General features: G+C 35.0%; 3 protein-coding genes across 3 annotated transcripts; 2 read left to right on the top strand and 1 right to left on the bottom strand.

The window, feature by feature from the left end:
• The first annotated feature begins 5,103 nt into the window (after positions 1-5,103).
• Positions 5,104-15,497, top strand: LOC120118134 (chaperonin 60 subunit beta 4, chloroplastic). Its single transcript, XM_039138259.1, has 14 exons — positions 5,104-5,108; positions 12,414-12,588; positions 12,676-12,801; positions 12,882-13,019; positions 13,090-13,185; positions 13,261-13,503; positions 13,585-13,819; positions 13,932-14,101; positions 14,188-14,265; positions 14,341-14,412; positions 14,483-14,587; positions 14,684-14,776; positions 14,864-14,956; positions 15,037-15,497. The coding sequence occupies exons 2-14, from the start codon at positions 12,424-12,426 to the stop codon at positions 15,223-15,225; spliced, it is 1,803 nt and encodes a 600-aa protein (XP_038994190.1). The 5' UTR covers positions 5,104-5,108; positions 12,414-12,423; the 3' UTR covers positions 15,226-15,497.
• Positions 6,221-7,068, top strand: LOC120118135 (basic leucine zipper 43-like). The gene has a single exon (XM_039138260.1). The coding sequence runs from the start codon at positions 6,365-6,367 to the stop codon at positions 6,866-6,868; it is 504 nt and encodes a 167-aa protein (XP_038994191.1). The 5' UTR covers positions 6,221-6,364; the 3' UTR covers positions 6,869-7,068.
• A 236-nt stretch (positions 15,498-15,733) lies between the features above and the next one.
• LOC120118224 (serotonin N-acetyltransferase 2, chloroplastic-like) lies at positions 15,734-16,760 on the bottom strand. The gene is made up of 2 exons (XM_039138331.1): positions 16,736-16,760; positions 15,734-16,320 (listed from the first exon to the last, which is right to left on the bottom strand). Exons 1-2 carry the CDS (start codon positions 16,758-16,760, stop codon positions 15,734-15,736), a joined length of 612 nt encoding a protein of 203 aa, XP_038994262.1.
• Positions 16,761-17,344: the final 584 nt, after the last annotated feature.

Raw genomic sequence — 17,344 nt, 5'->3', positions numbered from 1 at the left:
GTGTCATGGGAACTGTTGTCTCCATCTTGATCCCATTATTTGCGCAGAAATCTCTAAATCTACGATTTATGTACTCTCCTCCATTGTCAGACCTCAACCGCTTGACTTTCAGACCAGTCTCATTTTCCACCATGGCCTTCCATTTTCTGAAGGTATTAAAGACTTCTGATTTCTTCTTCAGAAAATAAACCCACACCTTCCTTGTAGAATCATCGATGAAGGTGACATAATATAGTGAGCCTGCAAGAGATGGAACTGGAGATGGTCCCCATACATCAGTATGAACCAACTCTAACTTTTCAGCCTTGGATATCTTACCAATCTTTGTAAAGCTAACTTTCTTTTGTTTGCCAAAGATGCAATCATCGCATAGTCCGACATCTACATTCTTTAGATCCGACAGCTTCCCTTTTGACAAAAGTGTCTTCATCCCTTTCTCGCTCATGTGACCAAGCCTTTGGTGCCATAGGTTTGATTTTCCATCAGCATCTGCGGCTGCAATGATATATTCTCTAAATTTGAGGTTACATAGAGAGTACCAATTTTCTTACCACGAGCAATGACGAGTGCTCCTTTGGTAATCTTCCATTCACAGCCTGAAAAGATTGTGTTATATCATTCTTCATCAAGCTGTCCAACAGAAATCTGATTTCTTTTGAGACTAGGAATATGTCTCACTCCTTTCAGCGTCCAGGTGGTCTGGTTTGGCAACTTTAGTCGGATGTCTCCTTTTCTGACGATCTTCAAGGTTTCATTATTAGCTAGATGAACCTTCCCAAAATCACCACTGACATAATTTTCCATGATTTCTCGGCATGGGGTGGAGTGGAAAGATGCCCCTGAATCCAAGATCCATGATTCAATCGGACTGTTGACGCTTAGAATCATGGCATCACCCGTCTCCTCTGTCACGTTGGCAGATTCATGTGCGCCAGTATTTTTCTTCAGTGCTTGACAATCTCTTTTAAAGTGACCATTCTTGCCACAATTATAACATGTAAAATCTTTCTTTCCCGTTCTGGATTTTCCCCGTCGAATTTCTTCGCTCAGTACCAGATCCCGAACATCGTTGAATTTCAATTTACTATTTCCCGATGAGCTGCTAACTACTGTAACAGTAGCATTCCAACTGTCTGGTAGAGATGATAAGAGAATTAAAGCTCGAAATTCATCATCGAATTCAATTTCCACTGAACTCAACTGGGTTGTGATTGTGTTGAGTTCATTTAGGTGTTATGTCATCAATGTCCCTTCCGTCATCCGCAAATTGAATAATCGCCTCATCAAGTGCACTTTGTTTGAGGCTGATGGCTTCTCATACATACTGGAGAGAGCGGTCATAAGACCCGCTGTGGTCTTTTCCTTTGCTATGTTGAAATCAACATTGCGGGATAACGTTAGTCGGATAACTCCGAGGGCTTGTCTGTCGAGAAGAGCCCAGTCTTCATTCTTCATGCCCTCTGGTTGCTTTCCTGAGAGAGGTTGATATATATTTTTCTGGTACAGAAAATCTTCAATCTGCATCTTCCAAAAGTCAAAGTCCGCACCATCGAACTTTTCAATTTTCATATATTCCCTTCGTCTGCAGCCATCGCTCCTACTTAAATCTGGTTTCGTTTGGATCGTTTCTGACAATTCTTGCGAACCACCGTGTATTAGAACACCTCCGTTGACAAGCTTGTATCGCCGAATTTTTTTTACTATTCACGAAATTCACTATTCACGTGAATAGTAATAAATAGTAACCTCGCAAAAAAAATTGACAAAATTCACAACCAAAAGCTCTGATACCAGTTGTTGGAAAATAAACCGAGTACAAATAATTTTCCTATAACCAGATTAGTGAGAATGCGTAATAAAAGCGGAAAAATAATACCCGAAATTGATAACAGAGTTCAGCCAATTGTGCTTATGTCTCCGGACTGCCGCAGATCTTTTACTAAGAGAAAAAATTTACAGGTGTTTACAAAATACTCACTATTCACAAGAAAACTCTATAGTATTAGGAGAAAGAAATGATTTTTGGGATTTTGGGATGGTTTTGAAGCTAAATGAGCTAGGGTATTTATAGTTGAAACTTATGGACTAATCTTTGAAAATACCCTACAGTGCAATGACTAAAGTGAATCTACTCATTTCTATTTTCAACAAAAATCTACCAAACTTTACCAAACTTTGAAAAACATTTTTCAAAGAAACATTTATCAAACTTTGAAAACTATTTTCAAAGAAACATTTATCAAACTTTGAAAACATTTTCAAAGTTGGTTGTCAACCTTTGGACTTTTAACAAGATTTACACAAAATTTGAAACAAAAATGTTTGTAGTATATATATATAAAAGGTCCTCTTACACAATGTAATTTTCTTTTTTTATTTTTACATAAATTTATAACAATTAGTTATGTAAAAATAGACGGTTGAGATAATTCTTCGGATGGATCGAGGGAGTGTTTGGGTACGATCACACTCCCTATTGTACTTCTTAAATTTTATAATTTCATATTTCTAAATTTTTAATATAATTTCTTAAATTTGTACTGTCTGACATAAGTTCTTGTGTGTGTCTCGACAAGTATACTATTATTGTCCTCATAGCCATTAGCCAGTGACAATGCGATCATCTTCGTGGCTGACTTATGGGAGAATGAAGATGTTTACCTACCCACAAATCCAAAGTCCTTTGTTCAATTTGCAAAAAAAAAAACCACATAAGCCAGCCCTCTAAAATCTAAACCTGTCTACCTGATCATCATCATAAACACATTTGTCAACCCTATGTGCATCCCAAGTTTTTGAGCATTGTAATCTGTGATCAGCCTATGTGTACTCTGTGAATGAGCACTTCTTTCTCCGAATTAGATACAACATACGCAGGACCGTATTTCCGGGATCCTATCGCTCGAACTTATAGTAAAACGAAGCATATCCGCAAAAAATTCGAAGAAATATCCATGTACTAGAAATCTGGTTCATAAAAAGGAACTACAGATCTGCAGATACATGTATCAGAGATAAGAAACAAACATATCTTTGTATAATATGCTATATAATATTATATGCAACTAATTCAGCACCTAAAGCACTGCAGGAAAAATTAACCAGCAGACATAATATCTAAAAGAATCTAGGAATATAATATTTTAACCATGGTTTAGTTAACCTTATACTTAAGTTAATCTGTGATTAAACTGCTTGAAAACTTAAGCTTAGTCCCATGGTGCAATTTACTTGCTAATGGAGACACCAAAATTATGAAGTTGAAATGCTTATGCCAGCTTTTTTTGGTTAGGTTCAAAGGTGATGATGATGGTATAAGTAAAGCATATCGCATATTGCCTTTGCATATGTCATTAGTGTATGGTTATGCGTGGGGCTAAATGAAAAGCTTGTGGCTCAGAGTACTTGGAGAATCCCATCAATCATTCCTATATGAAATATATTTTAACAAGGTTGAGCATATCAAGCTCTTAATGCTGATTCGTTTTCGGTAATATGGTATATGAGATCACCGAGGAAGCTTCCTATGGCTATCACATACCAGAAAGAACTTTAGGCCTTGCCATCGGATTTAATGAATATTCTGGTTTCTGGTAGATATCGATTGATCGTTCTGGCACGTCTTCTGGTGTCAAGTTCTGCGGACAGTAACGGGAGACTTTACGGTATTGTACTATGAAACACAATATGATGGGGACACAACATTTCAATGAATGATGAATGACTCCTGCAGGAAACCCTTGGAGCGATCAGATCTGATCAATAGCATTATTAAACCCAAAATCCAAAAGCATAATGACTTTAGTTTAGTGGATTAAGACCTTAATAAACGTTACGTCAGTGCCTACAAACAAGTATGCTATATAGTTTAGTAATATTGTAATTTCATTGTGCACCATTAGTATCTTTAAACAAAACAAACCTAAGATTTAGCAGTAAATGAATAAAAAAAACTGCAACTTGTGTTTTAATTCATCTTTAGAAGAAGAGGGAACATGGTGATGAGCTTGTCCTATTTGAACCAATCACCGCACTGATCTTATGACCTCATGGAAGGAAGAAAGAGAAAATAGAATAAAAAGTAGGGGTAGTTCAAGTCTTTTTTTTTTTTTTTGGGGGGGGGGGGAAGTGGAGAAAGTGCATATTTGGTACAGGTGAGAGTACCAATATACTTGGCATTTCTTTTATGGAGAAGCCTAAAAAAAGGTTTGAAAAGCCTTTGCTGATATGGTAGACTGCGTGGTCACGAAATTTCTTGTTCTTAACATGGAGTTAACCCTAGTTTTCTCCATGAATCTGGATACAAACATGTTGTTTTATGGACATATAGGCACAAGTGTGCATGGTTGAGTATACTTGAGTTGATGGGCTGGGCAATAAGGTGCAGAAATGGTGCACCAGGCATACATGGTCACTACTAAAAAGGACCCACTAGAAAAAAGTTTACCCCCTCCTGGATGGTGTTTGGGCACGAAATGGATTAGGTGTTAAATCTAGCCCCCCACCGTACGTAGAACTTGTTCCGGTTTGTGGTGCCCCTTCTCCTCACACAAGCTATAGCAACATATTAGGGTAGGCATGAATGAGGATAAAGAAAAAGGCATGTCTCTGTAAGCCATTGTTTTTTGTTCTTTTAGTTTCAAACTTTTTTTAGCTCAGCTCCCAATTTTTCCAATGATTAATGAAACCAAGGAATACTCCTTTATTGAATAAAGAAAGTCCAATTTCAGATAATACATAGGATTAGTCTTGTACATGGTGTATGCATTTGATGCAAGTTGTGATCCAAAAGGTTAACAAATCTCATTGACATTAGTACTAACTGCTATAGGTGAACATGGAAAAATTCATCTTGGGTCATATAGTGTAGTCGAAATCATCATTGTCGTATATATCAGTTGCTCGTATTCTGCACCTGAAATCATGAATGAACAGCTCACTTGACCATTCACATTCCACAAATAGCATATGCAATGGTACCCACAGGCCATCAAGTTGTAGGAATGATGACCAATCAGTCAATCATGTCTGGTCCAACTCCTTTTGTCAGTTTTGGTTTTTCAGGTGTCGCTCAAAAAGTTTGTCTCTGATTCTTCATTTTCTTACATGTGATGCATGTATGCATAAAACAAGGCTGGAGGAAAACGAGGCATGCATGAGGAGTATTAAGGCAAATATGCAGAGCATTTCCACATGATGTCCAATAATCTTACCTAACCTACTTTGGATGCCTTGCATTTGAAACATGTTCACTTCTTTTGCAGCCAAGAGTAGTTTTATTAGTGGAGAGTCGCCTAAACTATATGTAGTGTTACGAAACACGGAAACGAATTACATGTGGTTAGAATATTGTACTCCCATTAACAAATACCAGAAAAAACATGCGTTTCTGAGATGCTACTTCTGTGATTTGCCAACATTTTTTTAACTAATCTCATTCTTATCATGTTTTTTAACTAATCTCATTCTTATCATGTTTAAAAGTGGGCCTCAACAAACAACTCAGTGCTCATGTATTGAGAAAGATACTTCAGAAGCTACTTTAGGTACTTACATGGTGATCGTGCCAATTGATGATATGTCATGGAAGAATAACAAACCAGATAACCTGTTAACAGGAAATGGACTATTCCCACATGTAGATTGGTTGTTGTTGAGTTGACGTCTTCGACTTTTTCGATACATAACTTATCAGATAGAAAGAAATTCGGCTCAAGTATTAAACAATTAGCATGGATGATAACGTAAGGAATTTTGGGGGTTTTTTTATTACAGTTCAGTTCAATGGAAGAGGATGAGAGTGCTGGGATATTAGGTCACGATGTTAAACTATATCTTTAAATTGAAGTGCTTACATGAGTCATCTGATTTATAATAAAATTAGTCATAAGAAACTATGATTTGTTTAATGGTTTACCTTTTAAACCAGAGTTGATTGCGTCATAAGGCACAAATGCTTTATTCCCCTATTGGAGTTTTGGAGTATGAAAATTTCTCCTGGGATCTTGACTTCAGCAAGTTTCCTGTTTTCTAAGCATTATATCAGATGCTATATGATTATCCAAATCTGAAATTTCTATGACATACATGATACTCATGCATGCATGCATACATAAATACATGCACACATACATGTCGCTATATCATTGTTGTCTTTAGAAATAACATATGTGATATAGAGCAAGTGGTTACATACATATATACTGTTACACTTGCTGAAACTGGCCCACCTTAGAAACAATTTTCCTCCTATAAAAGCTCTTCATTTGTGCCTTTCTCCCCTACCTTCAAACTCATCAACAATCAATCACTACAACATATCTAACCCTTCGGCTTCAGGCCTCGACTTCCACGACTTAAAACCATGGTTCCAAGTGAGCTAAGAGAACTTCACTACCTATCACGGGAAAACCCGATCCTGATTCCTGCCAACCTTGATATGATGCAAAACTCTATACCAACTTTTCATTTCAATACATTCTTAAACAGCCTACCGAATTCCCACATCTCGCCGTCTGCTCTTGAATTTGCCACACTGTCCTCAAGTATCAGCAATAATTCAACTTCAGATGAAGCAGAGGAGCACCAGGTCAACGTCATCCACGAAAGGAGGCAGCGAAGAATGATATCCAACAGAGAGTCCGCTCGTCGGTCGAGGATGCGTAAACAGAAGCACCTGGATGAACTTTGGTCACAGGTAACCAGGCTCCGCAACGAGAACCACAGTCTCATAGACAAGTTAAACCACGTATCGGAGTTCCACGACCGTGTCGTTCAAGAGAATGCAAGGCTCAAGGAAGAAGCTTCCGATCTCCGCCAAATGTTGTTTGACATAAAAATCGACAGCCCTTATTCCCTTGCATTCTGAGAGCTGGAAGAGATCCCCTGCAACACTTCTCACTTGAAAGCTGAGTCCACAAATCAATCCATTGACAACTCCGTTGACTTGCTTCATTGAGATAAGAGTCATCTTCCCATATACACACGTATATATAATATATGTTAATGTTCCTCAGTTTGCTATGGTGTTTAATCAAGCATTTGCGCTTGTATGGGATTATAATAAAACCATGCAATAACATCTTCTGATCATATTTTCATACAACTCCTCTGCAGCTCTTCTCGCCGCATAAACACTAATCCGAAGCAAAATACAATAAAAACAAAATTTGAATCAGCAGTAACCCATTCTCAGAAACAAATCAAACACTCAATCATGAGTTTTATCTAATAATCATTTCACCTAAGAATATTAAATATATGGATTGTGTAAAGAACTTTGACCTGCAACATGGATTTTATTTAACCAATGTTACTGATCCTAGAGTGGATCAGAGTGGTGGCCCCATAGCCAGTCCAATTCTCCATTGCTGTTCATAACAACAGGGGCAGGTAAGAGGACAAATGGTGGTGGAAAATGGTGTTGCTAGTGGCTTCATCATTGAAAACAGTTGCTTTAACTAAGCAAAACGTACTGTAAAAAGGCTATCCACTAAAACATGACCTAAAGTACTACTTTCAGCTTTTTTGTTAGGGCATCAGTTTGGGGTTTCAGCCCCAAGCTTACATTGTTTTCACCAAAAGAGGAACCAAAGCACAACCTGCGGTTCAGGTGCTGGTTGAACAGTGAGCCCACTGCATAAATAGCAAGCTTTATCCACAAAACCTGCATGTTTTGCCTGTCCTTTAAAGGGACAGACAAGTATTGCTGAATATAGTCAAACAGTATTGTTGTTTAAGAATCTCGGGAGGTTCTACTGTGATATGCTGTTAAAATACGACTAAAAAATTACGTCACTGGTTAAACAGGTGATTGGGTAACTAGAAATACTATCCTCGTATGTAAAATGAGTCAAAAAAATATTGACTTTAATAATTTAGGTTAGTTATTGGAAATATTATCAACCGTAATAACATAACAGGTTACACTTAAAATAAACGGTAAGAAGATAAGTAAATTACTAATTTTTTTTTATTAATATTATCAAAATTTAAGTAGTGCATAATATATTATGAGAGTTAATCTAATTGGTCATTATAAATTTGACGATAATAAAATATGTTAATTAGTTATTTTGTTTTTAATATTATCAACATATTAGATATGACTTAAAATGTTACCAAAGTTTAAGCTGAGGAGACCTTAGAAATCTAACGATAACTGTTAAACTAAGTTTTATAATATTTTTGATATAACAAATTAAGACAAAATGTTTTTGGACTTGAATTTAATTTATTCAAAGCTATGAAAGTTTTCAAAAATAATTCAAAGTCCATTTAAAGTGAATTTGAGCACAAAACTAGTTTTCACGTAAGTAGTACCGATATTGTTCTTACAGTATTGATATTATATGAATAGTAACGATATTGTTCATGTGGTACCGATACCCTATGTAAGAGAAGTATCGATACTCCCTAGATGGTACTAATACTATCAGCATTGCTCAAATTCCAGAATACAAAATAGGTATCGATACCTAAAAGGGTACCGGTACTACTCTACATAGTAGTATCAATATCATAGGCTTAGTATCTACACCGTCAGACCCAACAACTAGAAACTGCTAATTTTATTTAAAAATAACAAAGATAATACCGATACTCCCTATAGGAGTACTAATACCCTCTGTACTGGGTAGTTTTATTTTGCAGAGAAAATATCATCAACAGCTCTAAATCACTCCCAACGGCCACAACCTCATTCCAACTTATAAATACAAGTTCAGGGCACTTGAAGAAGGGTTAGAACACCTATTCAAGCAATCAAACACAATAGAATGACTTTTCACTCTTTATTTATATTTTCTTGTGCATATTTGTGTTTTTGTGAGTTTTATTTTGTAAACACTTTACCTTGTACGAGTTTTATTGTTTACTTCTTTTATCATTTTGAAAAGGAGTTTTGGTTCTAGCTGAGCCTTTAAAAAGTTAGGTATTGAATTTGTTGGAAAATCCTAAGTGAAGAGCTTAGGTAGTGGATGTAAACTTAGTTGAGAAGTCGAACCACTATAAATCGTTGTACAAAATTGTCTATCTTTTCTTCTCCTTACTCCCTAAACAATTTTTGTTTATTCACCCCTCTTGTACAATTTTTCGATTATTCAAATTGAGCTTAAACAATCCTAACAATAACAAAATATGTTAATTACTTATTTTGTTATTAATTGTTGATAAATCGGGCAAAGTAAACAAAAGAACACAAGAATTTTAACGAGGTTCGGCAATGTGCTTACGTCCTCGGTGCCTAGGCGACGCTAGAAAATTTTTATTCAATGATAATAGGTTTAGGTTACATCTCTATTTATAATAGAAAACCCTGGTACATAATTATAAAATTAACCTTGTACCGTACCTTTACCGGTATATTTATGAGCCATACCTTACATTAATATTATCAACATATTAGGTAGCGCCTAAAATGTTATCAAAGTTTAAGCTAATGTAACTTTAGAAATCTGACGATAACAAAATAGGTTAATTACTTATTTTTTATTAATATTATCAACATATTAGGTAACACCTAAAATGTTACTAAAATTTAAGTTGATGAGGCTTAGAAATCACATGATAACAAAATATGTTAATTACTTATTTTTTTTATAAATATTATCAACAAATTAGGTTGCGTATAATATGTTACCAAAGTTTAAGTTGATGGGCATTCGAAATCTCATGACAACAAAATAGGTTAAATACTTATTTTGTTTAAATAAATATTAACATACTAGGTTGCACTTAATAATATTATTGTGAATAAAGAAGTAGGTTGTGATCTGGAATATTAAAGTTGTGTTTAATAAAATTGGTAGCGATATAATATATTATGTATCTTTGGATGGAAAATTTTTTTTAAAATAAATATTGATACTACTATGATTTGATGGTCGATACTTTAGCAAATATTGATATTGTTTTCTATGATGTTCGATATTTTAGCATTTTAGAAACTTGTTAATATGAAGAAAAAAATTGAAATATTAAGATCAAAAGTTTTTTATTTACAAAATTCCATTAAAATATATTTTTAAAAATATCGATACTTAGTGTAGATGTAGCGAAACTCTTATACTCCGTATTGATACTTAGTGTAGATGTATGGAAATTATTAATATCAATACTTAGTGTATGTGTATCGATACATATTCAGGAAAATTATTAATACTCAGTATCGATACTTTAGAATTTTAGATTTTTTATGACTGTTATCGAGACTTTATTATTTGAAAAAGTTTATGAATGTTAAAATATCGATAATTGATATATGATGTGTTGATATTTTTGAAAAAGTTGATGAACTCCCCCATATCAATCTACAAGTATTCATACTTTTGAATTTTAAAAAAATATTTCAAACGATTAAGTTGTAAATATTTTACCGTTTACATTACTATTATACCTTTAAACAAACCGGTAGGTAGTTTAACGTAATAGGTAGTGTTTATCTTATTTTAATCAATTAAGTTGTAAATATTTTATCATTTACATTAATATTATACATGTAAACAAACCGGTAGGTAGTTTAACGTAATAGGTAGCACCTATTTTATTTTAACCGGTTAAGTTGTAAATATTTTATTGCTTACATTATTATTATACCATTAAACAAATCGGTAGCTAGTTTAACGTAATAGGTAGGCCCTATTTTATTTTACCATTTACATTATTATTTTACCTTCAAATAAACCGGTAGTTAGTTTAACGTAATAGGTTGTTCATATTTTATTTTACTATTTTCATTATTATTATACACTTAAACAAACTGGTACCTAGTTTAACATAATAAGTTGCGTATATTTTATTTTATCGTTTACATTATTATTATATCTTTAAACAAACTAGTAGCTAGTTTAACGTAGTAGGTTGCTCCTCTTTTATTTTAACCGGTTAAGTTGTAAATATTTTAATGTTTACATTATTATTATACATTTAAACAAACCGGTAGCCAGTTTAACATAATATGTAGCACCTATTTTAATTTATTGTTTACATTATTATTATACTTTTAAACAAACATGTAGTAAGTTTAACGTAATAGGTAGCGTCTATTTTATTTTAAACCGATTACATTATTATTATATCTTTAAACAAACCGATAGCTAGTTTAACGTAATAGGTTGCGCTTATTTTATTTTAACCGGTTAAGTTGTAAATATTTTACCGTTTACTTCATTATTATAATTTTGAACAAATCGATAGCTAGTTTAACGTAATAGGTAACGCCTATTTTATTTTACTGTTTACATTATTATTTTACCTTTAAACAAACCAGTAGCTAGTTTACGTAATAGGTTGCACCTATTTTATTTTATCATTTATATTATTATTATATCTTTAAACAAATCGGTAGTTGGGGTAACGTAATAGGTTGTACTTATTTTATTTTAACTAGTTAAGTTGTAAATATTTTACCGTTTACATTATTATTATACCTTTAAACAATCCGCTAACTAGTTTAACGTAATAGGTTGCACCTATTTTATCTTAACCAATTAAGTTGTAATTATTATTACACTATCGATATTTTTATAACGATATTTTAATGAAAATTTTTAAATAAGTAACTTTCGATATTAACTTGAACAAATTTTTCAAATAAAAAAGTATAGATATTTTAATTTCAATCAACTTTCTCAAATGTTAAATTATCAAACATGATAGAAAAAATATCGATATTTTATCATTCATCAAATGTTAAAGTATTGACCATCATATCGTATTATCAATATTTATTTAAAAAAAATTGATACTTTGCAGCCTTCTCATTTTCTATGTTTTTATTTTTAATTCGAAAGTATTGATTTTTATGGAAAAATATTGAAACTTTGAAACATTTTCATTTTTCATGTGTTTTTAAAATTTGAAACTATCGATATTTGTAGAAAAATATTAATACTTTGTAACCTCATTTTTCATATATTTTTTTTAATTCAAAATTATTTATACTTGTGAAAACATTTCGATGCTTATCAATCAGATATGTTTATCGGTTACGTCATTGTAATTAATATATTAGATATAAGTCAATATTTCCAGTCGCGCTAAACCGATTTCGTTAAAATTCTTTTTAGATTTCCGATTGTGTTATTTTTTAGCTTTATATTAATCTACCTTTCCCTATATAATCTCAAGAATCTCTTCATTTTAGGAATTTGATATATATTTATTATAATTATCTTCTTTGAATATCTACAAATCCCTCAATATTTTTACAACAGGCAAGTCTGAGATTAATTGGTCTTAAGGCCCGACTCGAACCAGTCCACATATAGCCCATGAAAATGTTCTAGCCACGGAAATGGAATAGCGCCAAAAACAACTGCCAAGATATTTTCTTGTTATCTTCTTTTTCCCCTTTCATCCATATATGTATACATGAATATCAGTTTCTTTTTACACGGAAAATACCTCGCCAGAAACTCAATCATGGCATGTTCACCATCTCCACTTCCTGGGATATCTTTCACTAACCCAACATTGTCCAAATCCAGAAGGTCATCTTCTTCACATTATTCCACCTTGAAAAAGCCCAGAGCCATGGCCAAAGAAATTTACTTCAACCGTGATGGCTCTGCCACTAAGAAGCTTCAGGTTAGTTGAAAAAAATCCCAAAAACATATTTAAGCTTAAACCCAGATGGTGTTTTAGTTCTTCTTTCTTTGTGCTGGTATGGTGCAGGCTGGTGTGGATAAAGTGGCAGAACTGATTGGGCTTACATTAGGTCCAAAGGGGAGAAATGTTGTGCTTCAGAACAAGTATGGACCCCCCAAGATTGTTAATGATGGAGAAACTGTTCTCAAACAGGTAATTTGAGCTTCCATATGGTCTAATGTAATTCAAAGTTTGGTACTTTCTTACTGAAATTTGTAAGTAAATTAGTTTAGATTGAGCTGGAGGATCCATTGGAGAATGTTGGGGTTAAATTAGTGAGGCAAGCTGGTGCAAAAACAAATGACCTTGCTGGTGATGGTTGCACTACCTCTATAATTCTTGCTCATGGTTTAATTACAGAAGGTGTGAAGGTAAGAATCAGAAACATGGGGGATTCTTTATGAAAGGTGCATACAAATGCAATAATTTTATGTCTTCCAGGTAGTTTCAGCTGGATTGAATCCGGTTCAAATTGCTCGCGGGATCGAGAAGACCGCGAACGCCCTTGTTTCTGAACTCAAAATGATGTCCAGAGAGGTGCATAGCTCTATAAATTATGATATTTTCATAAACGTGCAAAGTTTAATATTCGAGCTTATGTTGGACTTGCAGGTTGAGGATCATGAACTTGCACATGTTGCTGCTGTTAGTGCCGGAAACGATTACGCGGTAGGAAAGATGATCTCGGATGCTCTTCAACTAGTTGGAAGGAAGGGTGTAGTCAAAATCGAAAAAGGAAAATGTACTGAAACCAGTCTAGAGATGGTGGAAGGAATGCAGTTCGATCGAGGGTATTTGTCTCCCTACTTCGTCACCGATCGAGAAAATATGATCATCGAGTTCCACAATTGCAAGGTATAAACATTAGGTTCTTAAAGAAAACTCGGCACGTGTTCCTATAAAGTGATTAGAGGGTATGTAATTCTTTGCTTGCAGTTACTATTGGTTGACAAGAAAATCACAAATCCAAAGGAGATGTTCAAAATATTGGACAGTGCTGTTAAAGAGAAGTACCCGATCGTGATCGTTGCCGAGGAGATCGAGAAGGAAGCTCTTGCTCCAGTGATTAGGAACAAACTCAAGGGTGTGCTGAAGGCAGCTGCTATTAAGGCCCCGGCCTTCGGTGAGCGCAAGAGCCACTGCTTGGACGATATCGCTATCTTGACCGGAGGTAACGTACTTATTTCCGTGCCATCTTACCATAGGAATGTCTATGTATCAGTTCCTTCAGCTAGAAGAAAGCAATTGAAAACATGATATTATCGAGTTCGCCTTCATTTCAGGCACGGTGGTCAGAGATGATATGGGTTTAACTCTTGATAGTGTGGGGAAAGAGGTTCTAGGTACAGCGACAAAGGTCGTGATTACTAAGGATTCTACCTACATAGTTAGCGATGGTAGCACACGAGAAGCAGTTCGGAAAAGAGTTTCTCAGATACAAAATCTGGTTGAGGTACGTATAATTAGAAGTGACATAACACACTACACAGGTGAAGATGGGCGGATTTGAACGTGAACCTCCGAACTCTTAATTTGCAGAACACAGAGGAGAATTTTCAAAAGGAGATACTCAATGAAAGAATTGCCAGATTATCAGGAGGAATTGCAATTCTTCAGGTAGCTCAGTGTTTTAGAAATGTCCGAAGACCTGCATATGAAGTAATCTACCTAATTTCATCAATTATATGATAGGTTGGAGCACAAACACAAGTTGAATTGAAGGACAAACAACTTCGAATGGAAGATGCTTTAAATGCAACCAAGGTAGTGATTTACAAATCCAGGGATGATTTTCGAATAATGAAAATCAAGCTTCTGACTTTATATTATGTAGGCAGCAATCGAGGAAGGTGTCGTAGTCGGAGGTGGTTGTATCCTCTTGCGGCTCTCTGAAAAGGTGGACGGCATAAAAAACCTGTTAGATAATCAAGAGCAAAAGGTAATCAAGGATACAACATATATATCTCACCGTTTCTCTCAGTCTCTACTGCCAACCAACGAAAATTTACGAGCTTTTGTATGCAAATGCGAGCAGATTGGAGCTGAGATATTCAAGAGAGCATTAAGCTATCCGGCGAAACTAATTGCCAAAAATGCTGGTGTTAACGGGAGTGTTGTTGTAGAGAAGGTCGGTCTCTGAGTTCCATCGTATCATTGCATCATTATGCATTTGGAGGTTCAGCCACTTTGTACTTTCACTTGTTTCATCTTGTAGGTCTTATCGAATGATGATACCCGATACGGGTACAATGCCGCAAGAAACTCTTACGAGGATTTGATGGAAGCTGGAATAATGGATCCTACAAAGGTATCAGTAATAAAATTGAGCCTCTAGATTAATGTATACCGTAGAATGCACCTATTGATCCGACACTTTTGTTGGAGTAGGTAGTTCGATGTTGTCTGGAGCATGCAGCATCGGTTGCCAAGGTTTTTCTAACATCTGATGCTGTTGTAGTAGACATAGTAGACAATAAGGATATCAAGTTCACACCCACACCGACGAGAAAGCAAATGCAAAGCTTGACTAACTCGATCTTGCCTAAACGATTACGACGGCCCTCATTCAGCATATGATGCGCGAAAGTTGATTTTTCAGTCCGCTTTGTTCAACTAACATTCGGAGATGCTTCGATGCAATGCATTAACAGATCATTCAGTTCATTCTCTCTTGATTAATGCCAACTTTAAACCAATCTGGTTTCCAGATTCTTTGCTGATTCTCTTGAGAAGAAGATTTATTTGTACTGGTAAACGGTAATGGTGCAAGCTGAGGCCACGAAGAAACATTGTGAAAGCGTTGGTCTTGTAAAAAATGCCTGAAATATGTATATTTTTTGACACAGTCAAAACAAATAATGCATTTATAGGCCGATACTCGATTCCAATATATATTCTCACGACATGATGGGATCGAGTTGGATTAATATACAAGTAACGTGAAGGTGTAATGATCTCGTGAAAAATGATACAAGAATATAATCTTAAAAGAAATTTCGGACGAGAATATCACGAGATTGAATGGAATGGAAGAGAATGTGCGCTAACAACACACAATGCATCACTTAATTCGATGACAGTGTACCTACAAAAGTCTGCAATGTATTGAAGTTGAACATGATTCTGTAAATAAAATTGCAAACATTGAATCAGAAGAAGAACCAACAGTTTGTTTCTTCTGGTTTTGCTTTCTAGAGTACACCATGCCTCTAATTCCATCAGAATCAGCAACGAACCCAAGAGGCCTATAAAACCCCAACACCTTCGGCTCCGAGTACAAAGCAAAATTACCAATACCTTTCTCCAACAGTTCCTCGATCAACCGTTCCACCACGTCCCATATTATAGCATTGAAGACGCCGTCTCCCGTAGCTCTAGCGAAGGCCACCGGTTTCTGGCTCTTCTTGTGTTCGACCCACAGCATGGATTGGGTATGTTCCAGTGCCGGCTTAGCCTTCTCTGGATCACGCCTGGGGAATCCGACGGCTACGAAGACAGAGTGGAGGTGGTCGAGGTTGAGGTTGAGGTTGAGGTTGGAGATGGTGCGGCGTAGGACGAAGCCTCGAGACTCGAGGTCCTTGTCCCAGATGGAGTATTTGCATGTTGTTGGGGTTCGGAAGTTGGAGATGATAATGCACGTGAAAGCATTGGTGAATAAATGAACACGTATGGCTAACGAGGAGGATGGTGGGTCGTTTTTGTTTGGAAATTACGTGGTTGCTAATGGCGGTTAGAATCGGGTGAAGAAAAATTACATTATAAAATAAAACTCATTAAATTAATTAATTTAAAATATTTTTATTCAAATCGAATTCTTATTCAGTGAAAGACCATGTGCCCTTAAGCTGCTAGTGGTGGCAATGGGGGTGGTGGGCCTTTTAATGGGGAAGGTCCCATTTTGTCTGCAAATATTTAAACTCTGCAACTGCAATTGATCAGCTTTGTCTACAATTTTCTTCCTTGGGTATAAGTTATGGTAATAAATGGATATAAATTCTAAATATATGTTTGAATTGAATGCTTATTCAAACATGTGAATGGATCGTTGTAATTTTGACTCTTGAAAAGTTCCCATTGTTGTTATTACTTAATGTGAGAGACGAATCTTGCATTCCCTCATTTTACTTTATTTCAAAGATATCCTTCTACTCATGGTATTTTTTGTTTTTTTTTTCATTTTAGGTATAATGATAAAGTTACTCCTTAGTATTTATATAGATTACCATTTTGATTTTTATTATAGTTAAGCAATATCACACGTCCCTAAATTATAATTCTTGTTTTAGATTAGTCTTTAATTTTTTTTAATATTCCAAAGAGAAAATAACCTCAGTGACCGAAAATGCTTTATAATATACGATTTTAACCAACTTTTTTTTGGATTTGCCAAAATGACCAACAAAATCGCAACGCGATCTTAAATTCTCAACGAGAACTCTAATTTTTCAACTTAGTTTCCAAATTCGCAACGCGATTTTGAAAAATGTGTTGCGAGAGTTTGAAAAACGTGTTGTTGCGATAGTGAATAATCCAAAATAAGTTTACATTTTAACTATTCCAAATTCACGTGGAGTTTGAAACAATAAAGAATGTGTTGCGATAGTGTAAAAGATTCCCAAGCCATTTGTAAGATCTTAGTTTGAAACAATAAAGAATGTGTTACGACAGTGTAAAAGATTCCCAAGTGTTTGCAATG

Source organism: Hibiscus syriacus, unplaced genomic scaffold (genome assembly GCF_006381635.1).
Source record: "Hibiscus syriacus cultivar Baekdansim isolate YM2019G1 unplaced genomic scaffold, ASM638163v2 tig00110327_pilon, whole genome shotgun sequence".
Lineage (NCBI taxonomy): Eukaryota > Viridiplantae > Streptophyta > Magnoliopsida > Malvales > Malvaceae > Hibiscus > Hibiscus syriacus.
This window is presented reverse-complemented; position numbering and strand designations above follow the sequence as displayed.